Here is a 12,402-nt window from a genome sequence, read left to right as displayed (position 1 = left end):
GTAATGAATATGCCTGGAATGCCTGTCCCCACACGTACTTTGACGCATCTCTGTTTTCAAGCTGGTTTGGATGTGTCTCTAATGAGGGCTGATCTGTTCTGCACCTATACCACTAGGATCTGTTCTCTAAGGTGGCAGAAGCTCCAAACTTCCTATTCCTTGGGAACCTATGACTGGGTGTGGACAAACATCCATTAGAGAATCTGTCATAGCTGCTCTGCTGAGATGACTCTACTGCTCACAGATAGCTGAGACACTAACACGTCACCATGTGATGCATTCTCTTCTGCTGCACAGGGACATCCTCCAGCAAGGTGGATCAGCAGTGGATGCTGCAATTTCAGCTCTGCTTTGTGTAGGACTCATGAATGCTCACAGCATGGGCATTGGAGGGGGCCTCTTCTTTACCATCTACAGCAGCACAGGTAAGGAACAGGGTTGTACACATCTGGAAGAGTTTGAGAACTGTTTATCTAAAGCAGGTGATTTATCCTACCTGAGTGAAGGTAAAAGACTGACTCTCACAGCTTCTGGGGGAACACACTGTCCTCAAAGTAATTGTCAAGAAACTGGCTCACATTGATCAGACTTCTTCAGCAGAGACCACGCCTGTGTGTTGAGTCCAGAGTTAAACATCATCTTCCTTGCTCTGTCATTAAAGGAAAAGTGGAAATCATTAATGCAAGAGAGGTGGCTCCAAAAAGAGCATCAGAGGACATGTTTGGGAGCAACACACAGCTCTCTCTGAAAGGTATGGCAAAGGCTGTTTCACTGCTTTGGGGGGACCACATAGCTCCAACGTTAGCTGCTACTGACACATCTAAATTAAAAACATTTCTTATAGTTAGGTTCTGGCATATCTACAGGATTTCTCACTTAGAAATGTTCTCTACACAATCTGCAAACTCTGTCTTGACATGGACGCTAAAAATAATGTCCTTTAGTTGGTCACCTCAGCACTTTCTGCTTTTCACTTCATAAAAATGGAAGTGAATCCAAAGCACCGAGTATGACTTCTTCCATACCTGCTATCTTTCCTTTCCACCTCTTTGAATAAATCTTTGTGGATCAACTTAGTTCTTGTCAGTTCAAGCATCCTCCCTAAATATCTTTTGTGGTGGGCTTTAACTAATGGTTCAGAGGCTTCAGAGAAGAAGTCATTTTCCTTCAGGGAAGTATTTTCTAATCAAAAATAGAAGGAAATACTAACTAGTTCTCTTCATGGTCACTCCTGTAACCGAGGGGGAGCAGCACTTTGGAGGGGGTTTGAGAAGTGTGTTGAACTTCTGGGAGACGCCAATAAAAACAGGATTGAAGCAAACTGCTGTATCACCGTGCAATGTAGTAATCAATCTATTGCAATTGTAGGTACAATGCTGCAACAAAGTTTTTAGCTTAAGTATGTACGTGGTCTGTGTCCTCTTACTGTAGGGTGTTCTTCTCTGAAGGACTGGAAACTGCAGGCAGCTATGATAGTTTCTGTGTTCTGAGCAGCTTTTCACTGGTACAGACCCTACTGAGGGGAAATGACCCAAAAACTTGAGTTACTAGCAAGAGGATTGAGGTGTTTCAACAGTCCAGAATATGTAGGCATAAATGTCAGACAGAGTAATTCTGTTAGCATCGTATACATCAGATGAGCTGATCATAGTGTACATAATCCCTGCCTAAAACCAGGGCTGACAGAGAAGCCTGCTCTACCTCCTACTCCGTTAATCCTTTCTTTTCTTGCTTTGGAAGACTAATACATTCCTTATCTGCTCCAGGAGGACTGTCCATTGCTGTTCCAGGAGAAATTCGTGGGTATGAACTGGCTCACAAACGTCATGGCAAACTGGCATGGAAAGACCTGTTTCTGCCCAGCATCAAGTTGGCAAGAGAAGGATTCCCTATTGGGAAAGGCCTTGCAGCAGCCATCAAATCCAGAGAGCAGTCAATTGAAAGCAATCCTTCACTGTGGTAGGTAGAGCAGTTGCTGTTCTGTGCAGAGAAATTTGGGGTAACTGCATCCTAGCTGAAAAGTCTCTGTGTTTGTGTAATGTAGTGTCTGTGAGGAGTGTGCCTCCCCTCCAGTGACTGTACTCATTTTACCTGCTGATGTTATTCTGGCTACCTGAAGGTGCTAAATCATGTGGCCAGTTTTAGGAATGTCCTGACCTTTACAGGGAGATTAATTCTGCTCTTAAAGTCCATTTGTTTGAGCAAAGGTGGAATTAGAGTATATGCTGGGATAAATCTGTCAGGTGGCAATGTATTTTCTGAACCCCTAGCTTTTCCTCATGCTGTAAGTGCACTAAGTTATTCTTATCTGCATTTGGGGCAATTGCAGAGTCTCCTTGAACATCTCATCTCCTGTCAGGCAGTGGGAATTTGGGTCATCTCTTACTCTGCAGTCAGCGTTCCTTGAGCAATACCTCTGACCATCCACTTCTGGCAATGACTGTGAACATGAAGGGTTTTAAATGCTCCACCACTTCCTCTTACAGTCAAACCCTTGGTGTCTACGTCCAGCCCTACTGGAGATCATGCTTAATCATTTCTTTTCCTTAAAATCTCTGTCAGCTGCAAATTGGTTTCCAATCCAATCGGGATGTACAGTCTGGGCCTCTCTCCTGTACTTCTATCTGACAGGTCCACAGTAGCACATTCATGATCCATGATGAGGGAGCTAGAGAGGAAACTGTCTACCTCAAAGTGCTCTGACAAACAGGGATCGAAACGCATTCTCCTGGACTGACTTGAAGCTTTGAGCCTCATAGCTTCATAGTCTGTGCTCTGAACTGAACTGCTTGAGTTCAAGGACTGTGGCCCCTCCTGGGCATCTTGAGGCAGTTGTTGGCCCCTTGGGCAGGTGGGGGGGTGGCCTACCTTGGTGAAAACGATTGACACTCCCTCCTGCAGGCTTCACTGAGCAGATTCTGAGCAATGTGGAATCCCATGTCAGAAACCACTGTTCACTTTTATGCCCCAGCACAAGGTATTGGGACCCCTGGGGCATGGCTCAGGCAGTTTCTCTTCTCTCCAAGCCTCTAGCATGAACACTCAAATACTGTGTCAGCTGGTACAGGTACGTGTAGTTTTTGAACTTGTCTCTCAGATCTGATCTCAGTCTCCTTTCTCTGTTAGCGAAGTGTTCTGCAGAGGAGGGAAAATTCTGCATGAGGGCGATATCATCAAGATGCCTAAACTAGCCAACACATACGAGACTATAGCCAGTGAAGGAGCAGATGCCTTTTACACAGGAAGCCTGGCAAAACAGATCATCGATGACATCCGGAGCGTAGGTGAGAAATTGGACATCTGTCCAAAACAGCATGAGTGACCTGACTGCTGCAGCTCAGCATCCAGGGAGGAGCCAGTGATCTGCAGAAGCCTTGGAAGCGGCTCAAGCCTGCTGCCTGAAATGTTGCCTCTGAGATCTGTGGCAACAGGACACCCAAGAGAAGCCATTAGCACTTTAATGGATGCATTTGAAACTCAGCATAGTATATACTGTGCATTTCTGTACCATATAGTCTAGCAAGTCTATGCGTTTCTGGATATAGCTTAGTAGATACATGCTGTTCACAGAGCCTGAATCCAACAAGTTTCTACCTAAAACATTACATACATGGTCCTGCAAAATCTGAGCTTGTTTAATCTCTCGATGCCACTAGATGGTGGTAGTAACCTATCTTTACTAGCTGGCATTGGCTAGCTTCAGTCAATCTTCTATGACTAGGTCATTTACTGGCTTTATTTGTGGCAGTTAATTACAGTCTTCCCCCTTCTGGTAAGAAAGGCAACGGAACATACAAATTATTCTGCTTGTGGGGTAGCACAAAGCATCTGCACCCAAAAGCTGCATCCTGTTCCTGTAAACAGGACTCTTAAGGACGTTTTGTTACCTGACGTTGCTGGTGTCCTTTGTAAAAAAAAAAAAACCAAAACAAAAAAAACCCAAAAACCCAAAACCCCGACAACAACAAAAAACCACACACAATAAACCACCAGATTTTTGGCTGCTGTAAATCAGCCCAACTTCAAGCTGAGGCTATCTGAGCCTCAGCTGGATCTACCAAGGAATAAATTCCTCTCCTGTGCACCCATCTTTGCTCTCTTTACCTTGCAACTTTTTGGATTTCTCTGTTTCCTCCTGTCCTTGCTGTGATGCATGTTGATGGAGTATTACCTCCTATTCCCGCCAGAGATCACATAAACCCACATCTATAATTTCCTTCTCTTTTTCCAGGGGGCATTGTCACATTGGATGATCTGCAGGACTACAATGCAACAGTGATTGAAGACCCCATACAGATCACACTTGGGGAGTATACCCTCTACACGCCTAGTGCCCCCCTAAGTGGCCCAGTGCTAGCCCTCATTTTCAACATACTGAAAGGTGAGGGTGACACTGAGCAGTGCCTCACAGGCAGCAGGAGCTGGGAGAGCTCCAAAGACAACATCTCGTTTGTTTTGGGAGCTGGGCCTCCCTTGATAACCCTTCAGCAGGTGAGAAGTCTGAGACCCCAGGAGGGATCAGAGAGGCAGGAACATTCCTTTTCTGCTGTGTAAACTCAGGGATGTCACCTTCCTATTTGGAATACAGGTGCAAGAGGAAAAATATGTTCCTGTTGGGGCACTTCCCTGGTACCTGCATGTGTGGAAACTAACTTGTACTTGAGGATTCTTTGGAAAACATCTCTGCAAGTACAAATCCTGCTGGTGACTCCCACAATGCTCAAAACTACCAGATCTCCTGTGCTGTCCATGCAGAGACTAGGACAGTCCAGTGACTGCATCTCTGTAGAGACAGGGCTTCCAGATTATACTATTTGACACAGGTTTATTAGCAGTCCATTGACTGTGTATTTTCCTTTGTGTTCACAATCGTTTGTCTTCTGTTGCCAGGATATAATTTCTCTGCTGACAGCATCAAAACCATGGAGGAGAAAGGTCTGACTTACCACCGCATTGTGGAGGCTTTTCGCTTTGCCTACGCCAAGAGGACTTTACTGGGAGATCCAAAATTTGTCAACATTACTGAGGTACCTGGCAAAAGGCTTTTTTTTCTGCAACACCAAGGTTGACTGGAACATGGCTTAAAGGTTTTGGGTTACTAAACTTTGTCAGGGATGCTCTGTGCCACCTGCTATTGACAGGCACTGAAATATCTGTGAATCAGTCTGTGAAGTCCTATGTGACTCATGGCTGAGCTGTGAGGGATACAAACGGAGGAAACCTTCCTGCTGTAAGGAAAAGCAAAATCCTCATTTCACCTGGAGTGTTTGAGTATATTTAGGGCTAACCCTCCTTGTTTTCGTAGTGTTTGAAGCCTTATTCAATAGGTGACATTCCCAGCATCCTTGTGGCTCCCTAACCACAGTCCTGCCTATAGCAAATGGACCAACAGATGGGAAGGGGTGAGGCAGGAGCCCTGCTTTTCCCAACGTCACGCTTTGTGCGTTCACTTCTGTAACTGCAAAAGCAGCGGGATCTGAGCCCAGCCCAGCTTGATGGACACAAATTTGCAACTTACAGAGCAATGATCAGAGCTTGCCTTGGTCTAGTCCTCTCAACCTGATCCCTTTCCTCTCATCTCTGAAGCAAGTGTAACACTGCTTGCCTTACACCACCTTACAGCAGCATTGAGGACAGTTTTCCATAGATCTACAATAATGGATGCCGATTAACTTCCTACACAGAGGGGTGCATTGTAACAGCTGCTTCTGTGACTGCTTAGAATGTCCTTTGGTACAATGTCCATCTTTCAAGGAGGAGGAAAGCCCCTGTTGCAAAACTATAGTCTCGCTGCTGGGATTTGCCACTCTTCTGCGGTCTGAAGTATTGGATATCAGCATCATAACTACATGTCTCTTAAACTTAATCTGCTGAGTAACTGCATTGGATTTCTCTGACAGGCAATCAGAAACATGACGTCCGAGTTCTTTGCGGATAGTCTCCGGAGGAAAATCACAGACAACACCTCCCATCCAGTTGACTACTACGAGCCAGTATATTACAGTGGAGATAATGCCGGTACATCCCACCTCTCCGTTGTGGCTGATGATGGCAGTGCTGTGTCCGCCACCAGCACCATCAACCAATAGTATGAGCTCAGACATTACTTCATGTAGGCCTTTGCCATCTTCCTAGTGGTCGTTCTGTGGTTGGTATGAAACATCACTGAATTGTCATCTCTCTAGCGGGGTAGTGATGGGTAGCACTGCTGATGTGCACTTCTCCTGCTGAGCTTGCAGGTCAGTTCTTAACACTGAGGCCTGTGTGGTTGGGTCAGAGGACAAGATGTGTCCTCTCCCACGCTGGGTTCACCCACCAAGAAAATATTCACTGCGTCTGGGTCTTCTCATAAGCAGTGGTATCGCTGCTGCCTCTGATTTCCCAGGCATCTGGAAGGAATTTGAGCTAATACAGCTGGCCTGGAAGTGCAGTGTTTGGCTTTGAGTGCTGTCAGGAAGAGCTGTGTACTGCACTTACGGCCTGAAGCTGGGGGGTGAAGGTTCTTTTTGTCCATAGAAAATGTCTCCAGCTTGACACATCTCGGCAAAACCCCAGTCGTTCCCAAATGTGCCAGCCTTTGAGCTATGCTGCCTCTGAATGGAGTGCAGTACTGTCCAGTTGGGAGGGAAATGAGTTGTATTTAGCTGCCGTGCTGTTTTTCACCTTGGGGTCCTTGCAGAGGAGCTATACAGCAGGCCTCTGGGCTGCCTTTCCTCTTTCTGTAGCTGTGTACTCATGGTATAAACTGCTTCCTTCCCCTAAGGCGTGACAGAATGTCCTTTACAACAGGAGGGAGTGGAGACTTACTCCAATCAAATCCCAGGTTTCACATTGCAGTAATTCACCTGAAGCTCTTCCTGGATTTGCTCTGGTTTTGACATGTCTGCGCCAACTTGTTTTGTCTAGCTTTGGCTCTGATGTACGATCCAGCGTGAGTGGAATCATATTTAATGACGAGATGGATGACTTCAGCTCACCTTACATAATCAATGGATTTGGGATCCCTCCTTCTCCAGCAAATTTCATAGCACCAGGTAGCTGTAAACTACCTTTCTGGCTCAGTCTTTTGGCTGTATTTTGCATGCTAACGCTGTGCTGTCTGTAAGGTACGCTGCAGCATGTCTGTGATCAGGCACAGGTCTGGGGCTGTCGGCAGAGGACAGGGATGAAAGTGAGTCACCTGGCATCCCTGTCAAAAACACACAACCAGCCACCCCTGGTCCTAAAGGAGGAGAGACTATCTGAAGAAAAACTCTGTGCATGCCTCCTTTCAACAACCAGAAATCCTTTCCCAGGGAGCTCAGTATATGTCAAATGAAATGACTTGGGGTTGCAAAAGATTTCTTTGAACTGATTTAAGAGGGAGGCAGCAGCAGGAGCTGACTGCAGTGTTAGATGGCACTTGTCCAGCTTTATCCCTGTGCTGCCTTGGGAGCTGTAGGACAGCTTTGGATAGATCCAGTTCCTGTACCTAATCCAAGCACCCTGCCTGGTCCACCACTGCTTCCTGCAGATCCAGCTCATTGCTGCTAAATCAGGCTGGGATTCTGCAACCCTCCTGTACCCCGTGCTTTGGAGAGGGACAGGGAAGAGAAAGGGCAGGAAGGGAAGTCCCCCAGTGTACTGGAGGCAGCTGCATCACAGACAGCCCCATCTGGGACAGGACTATGGAGGAAGGCACCTTCAGCCTCTGCGTGAAAGACCAGGGTTAAGCTTTGCATTGCAGGAACAAGAAAGAGATGGGTACAGGGGATAGTGGGATCCCCAGGGGCTGAACAAGACTTGTGAGCTGAGTCAGGAAGGTGGATACTGGGGGTCTGGGTTTAGACATGGTGCAGGAGCTGGCAGTTTCTAAGCTGCAGGTGGAAACTGAGCCTCTGTTGCACCTGTGTCCCCAACAGGTAAACAGCCGATGTCCTCTATGTGCCCCTCCATCTTGGTGGATAAAACGAAAAAGGTCAAGATGGTGGTTGGTGCTTCTGGAGGAACAAAAATAACCACAGCAACAGCACTGGTATGTGATGATACGGGCAAACGGGGGACAAGGCTGAGGCAAAAGGTGGGGCAGAGGCAATGTTTGGCGTAAGGGGCTCAAGTCTCCACCTGTGAGGTGACCATGGCTGTGGGTCCCTGCTGTGGGCCAGAGGCCTGAACGGGCAGTTGCTGCCTTGCCTTCTGAGGGCCAGACCTCCAACGGCAATGCCTGCTAGAGCCACAAAGGGTCTCATAAATTACTTCCTTGAGAGACTCCAGGTCTTTTCCTTTGGCAATTTGATCTTACCACTTGCAGAGGATTTGTGACTTCACTTTAGCTTTGACTTCTGTTCTCTGGATCTCCATGAACTAGTCTCTTTAGTTTAGAGGCATCCTCATGCAACATCCTAAACTTTGGATGAAAGTCACACAGAGAAGCTAAATAAGAACTCAGGCCATCTGACAGGCAGGCTCTTTGAGCTGCTGTGGCAGCCACTCAAAGGCCCAGCTAGACCAAAAGTGATTGCAGGAGAAAGCTGTCTTCTGTGCCAGCACACACAGCTGTTCAGAGCACCAGGCTGGATTTTGCTTTCTGGCTGTGGTAGAGGAGAAGTCTCTGTAAAAAACCGCTACAAACAGCTTTCTAAGCCCTTGATCCTGAGGCTATTTTCACTCGCCAGTGGCTCCAACCTGCAATTTAAGTACATAGAGATGAGCCAGGTTTAAGGAAACTGGTTGCACAGTAGAAGGAAGCTGTAGCTGTAAGTTTGCTCAGGTGACTGCTGTGTCTGACTAGCACTAGCTTAATCACAGCAGCATAAACCCAAATACAGTAGCTTCAGGATCTGATCCTTTTACTGTGTTAATTTTAGTAAGTCATGGTCTCTCTGTGTGGGAATCCTCCTGAGCATGTACAAGCTGACTTTCTGCAATGTACCTGTGTTTTGCTTAGCCAAGAGAGGGACTGCTGAAAGCACTAGGAACCAGAAATTATGTTTTTTATGTGCTCTGGTGAACACTCATTCAGACATCTCTGCTACAAGGGTCAGGCCTCTTTGAAGACAAGTAGCTAACGTTAAGCCTTTTTGCTTCTCACAGACAATCATCAATTCCGTCTGGTTTGGTTATGATGTGAAGAAAGCAGTGGAAGAGCCCAGAATTCATGATCAGCTGTTTCCCAATATCACGGAGCTTGAGCAGCAAATAGAGGAGGTTTGTCTAGCTAGAGACTGGGGTGTGCACGAACTTCTTGTATGGTGCTGGATTCCTAGTGTCGGGAAGGCATGCACTTATGGAAAATCAGAAAGCTTTGCCAGATGTTCCTAGGTGAGCAGTATTAAAGCTGGCACAGGCCAAATACTGGGCACAATAAGCTGTTCAAAGTGTACCTTTAGTCTCGGTCACATGGGTTAGTAGCCTAGTGCATTCGAGTCTGACCTACATCTGAAATGGAGGGTTTGTATCTTCCAGCAATGTTGTTTGGTTCAAAGGACTTGCAAAATAGCAAACCAGATCAGGGCCTGAACCATCCAACAGTCTAAATCCAGCGACTCTCAGGAATCTTGTCCTATTGTGCAACTTCCCGATGAGTCCTGAAGCACTGGCACAGAGCAAGCAAGGGAGGACACACAGAGGGACCTGAGAACAAACTTGAAATATTTTCACACTAAAAGTCTCTGTGCAGCACGGTCAGTCTGAGAGCTGTGGCAGGATCTGCCTCGCTCTGCATGCCACTCACCTGAGCTGGCAGCTGCCTTCACCCCGAGGAACTACACATCCCAGAGGACCGAGACAGATGCAGTCATTGTACATATCTCATGTCTCTATATTAGGGAAAATGGAACTACATGCGGCAGTTTTCTTCATCAAACTATACAGAAGATCCTCCTTTGATAAGCGTTTTATTAAGGTAACCGCTGAGATATCTGCCTGCACCAGGGAGAGTGCCCTGCTCTCTACAAGTCCTGTGTTTTCCCCCCGTTCCCACACAGGATCCATCAGTTCTGGCTGTTGGTATGTGAATATCTGAGGCGGAACACTCTGTGACCAGGAATAGTATTGGTAGGCCACACCGAGCACCACAAATGCCACATCTTCTCAATTCACGTCTTCAAAAGCAGGGCATCCCAGAAAGCAAAGGGAAGAGGAGGAACAGCACGTAGTTTTAGACCTAACACAGACACTGAACGCTTGGGTAGTCATGGAGGATGCAGGTCGAAGACTACAGCACATGTGCAGTTTCTCTCTCCTGTTGTCCTCATTCATTTCTGCATTCCAGGGTATAGAAGAACAACTAAAGAAGAGAAAACACGATACCACACGGACGAGTGGTGGTGCGGTTGTGCAGGCCATTCTCAGAACAGATGAAGGATGGGCTGCAGCCTCTGATTCCCGTAAAGGTGGCTTCCCAGCAGGCTACTGACGTGGCTCAGCAACTTTATTCAGTGGTCTGGTGACACTGAGGTGTGTTTGGGGGAAGATCCTTTAGGTCTGCAACTCAGGGACTTCTCACAGGAAAGAGAACAAATTTACCTGTGGTTCTATTGACAGAGCTGGGACAGTTCTCTACAGCCATGACCGCAGTGCCTCATGCCACAGCAGTCTGCTAAGACAGGCACGTCTACTGGGACGTGCAGTACTTACTTTGAAGAGTCTGTTCTGCCTTGAAGAGTTTGTTCCCTGCCTCCTCTCTATCCCATGAAGACAGATTGGGTACTCAGAGTTTCTGAAGAAGGTCCAGCTCACTCAAGCTGCAGGAAGTGTTTCCCTTGCACAGCATCAGCTACCAGGAATGTCACTGCTAGAGAAGAGATTTTCCTGTTGAGTAGTCCTGTTACAGGACTCTGGGGACTGGGGTTCTAAGTTACAAACTAATAGATCTGTGCCATAGCAGGAAGCCCAGCTCTAGACTGGGATAAACCTTCACAAACTCACCACTCTTTCTTTTAACAAAAGGTGTTTCTGCTTTTCACTTCCGTTGATGATTGGAGATGAGTAGGTAAATGGGGAAGTGGCTTCAAACTTTTTTATATTTCTGTTGAGAAGGTCTAAAGGGAAGACCTGTAAAACTCTGAGCACAACTAAAATAAATAAATATGGAGTCACATATTTTTCTTGCCTGCACAGTTGCTACTGCCAAAAGGGATGGTGAGAGTCTGTATGAAAGAAGCTCTCCAGAGAATTTTCTCTTTTGTTCACTCCTTTGATGAAGTTATGAGTAAAAGAAAAAAAATACTTAAATATCCAAAATAAGCTTGTTTTTTTCCAGTTTGCTTTTTACCACATCATACTCCAGGCCTGAAACACCAGAGTCTGAGGAAATGAAACCTCTAAAGGGCATGATGCAGCTACTCTTGTTTGAAGGTAAGTTGCCATTGAGAGGTCATTAATTGTCTGATTAGAAATCCCTCTCTGATATGGAACAGCTGTGTGTCTGTTATGCATAAGAAGCTGTTGGTGTTCACCTATCAGCACAGACTAATACATCATATCAGGTAAACTCAGACTAAGATCAAAACTGAATGTTCCAGGATGTTGTCAAGCTCTAGGGATGTTTATGAAATCCTTGACACACAACTAACCGTAACTGAACTCATCTATTTGGCTTGTTGAAACTTCCTGTCAGTGTGTAAGAACCTTAAAATACAGAATGCATTGAAAAGAAAATAAAAGGCTGAAATTTTAGGCATCGGGCACCCTCTTTACTAGTAGTTTCTAGAATTGAGGAGACTCATGACTTTGACATATGTAATTGCTTATATCGCTCCCACTAAATGAGTGGCTTTTACCAAAAGTTTCCTGGGATGTGCTCTGTGCTCCTTTTTCCTGAGCTGTTGCTGCTGCGTTAGGTGCAGCTAAGGTGGTGATTGTAAATAAGCTAGAGTCATTGTGTTCCAAGAATAAGATTGGTTTGGGGCTAAACCTGTATCCTTTTATGGCTGAACTGAGACTTTGACTTTTCTACTTCTTGTAATTCCATGACAGAAGCCACTCAGCAGCAGGCTGCTGTTTCAGTCCAGTTCACAGGGCATTTTAGGAAGCTTTGATACAAGTTTGTGTATGGAACAGCATGAGCTGCTATTTGTTGGAAATACCTGGCCCTTTGGACTTAGGACTAGCTGAGCTCTGCCTTGGCCAAGTGTGATCTGAGAAATAAACAAAACTATTGCACAGGAAAATAAGCTCATTGAAAGCTTACAGTCACTATAGTTAGTCTGAACTGCAACAGAAAAAGCTTCTGCTCTGAAACTGGAGGGTAACTGTTTTCTGGGAAATGACTGTTGGACAAACATGCTTCTGAAACAAGTCTGAGTAATCGCTGCTGGACTACTGGTACAGCAGTTTTACTTATGTTCCTGAATTTCTTATAGCTGGTCAGAAAACTCCCCTATTATTTACAACCTATGTTATAAAAATTCCCTTCTGGAA

General features: G+C 46.0%; 1 protein-coding gene across 8 annotated transcripts in view; it reads left to right on the top strand.

Moving 5' to 3' along the window:
* The window catches only part of GGT1 (gamma-glutamyltransferase 1), a 57,667-nt gene extending 46,585 nt beyond the window's left edge, over positions 1-11,082 (top strand). For 6 of the 8 annotated variants that reach the window (XM_075770056.1, XM_075770054.1, XM_075770053.1 and 3 more), the window contains 11 exons: positions 298-425; positions 662-751; positions 1,767-1,959; positions 3,127-3,284; positions 4,232-4,381; positions 4,891-5,027; positions 5,901-6,088; positions 6,907-7,034; positions 7,902-8,014; positions 9,073-9,186; positions 10,253-11,082. In XM_075770056.1, coding sequence (XP_075626171.1) covers positions 298-425; positions 662-751; positions 1,767-1,959; positions 3,127-3,284; positions 4,232-4,381; positions 4,891-5,027; positions 5,901-6,088; positions 6,907-7,034; positions 7,902-8,014; positions 9,073-9,186; positions 10,253-10,396 — 1,543 coding nt within the window. In that variant the 3' untranslated portion in view covers positions 10,397-11,082. The remainder of the gene's footprint in view (positions 1-297; positions 426-661; positions 752-1,766; positions 1,960-3,126; positions 3,285-4,231; positions 4,382-4,890; positions 5,028-5,900; positions 6,089-6,906; positions 7,035-7,901; positions 8,015-9,072; positions 9,187-10,252) is intronic. The other 2 variants (XM_075770058.1, XM_075770059.1) reach the window with 2 other exon arrangements.
* Positions 11,083-12,402: the final 1,320 nt, after the last annotated feature.

This window comes from Balearica regulorum, chromosome 17 (assembly GCF_011004875.1).
Source record: "Balearica regulorum gibbericeps isolate bBalReg1 chromosome 17, bBalReg1.pri, whole genome shotgun sequence".
Classification (NCBI taxonomy): Eukaryota; Metazoa; Chordata; class Aves; order Gruiformes; family Gruidae; genus Balearica; species Balearica regulorum.
The sequence above is the reverse complement of the archived record's forward strand: the minus strand, read 5'-3'. Positions and strand labels throughout refer to the sequence as shown.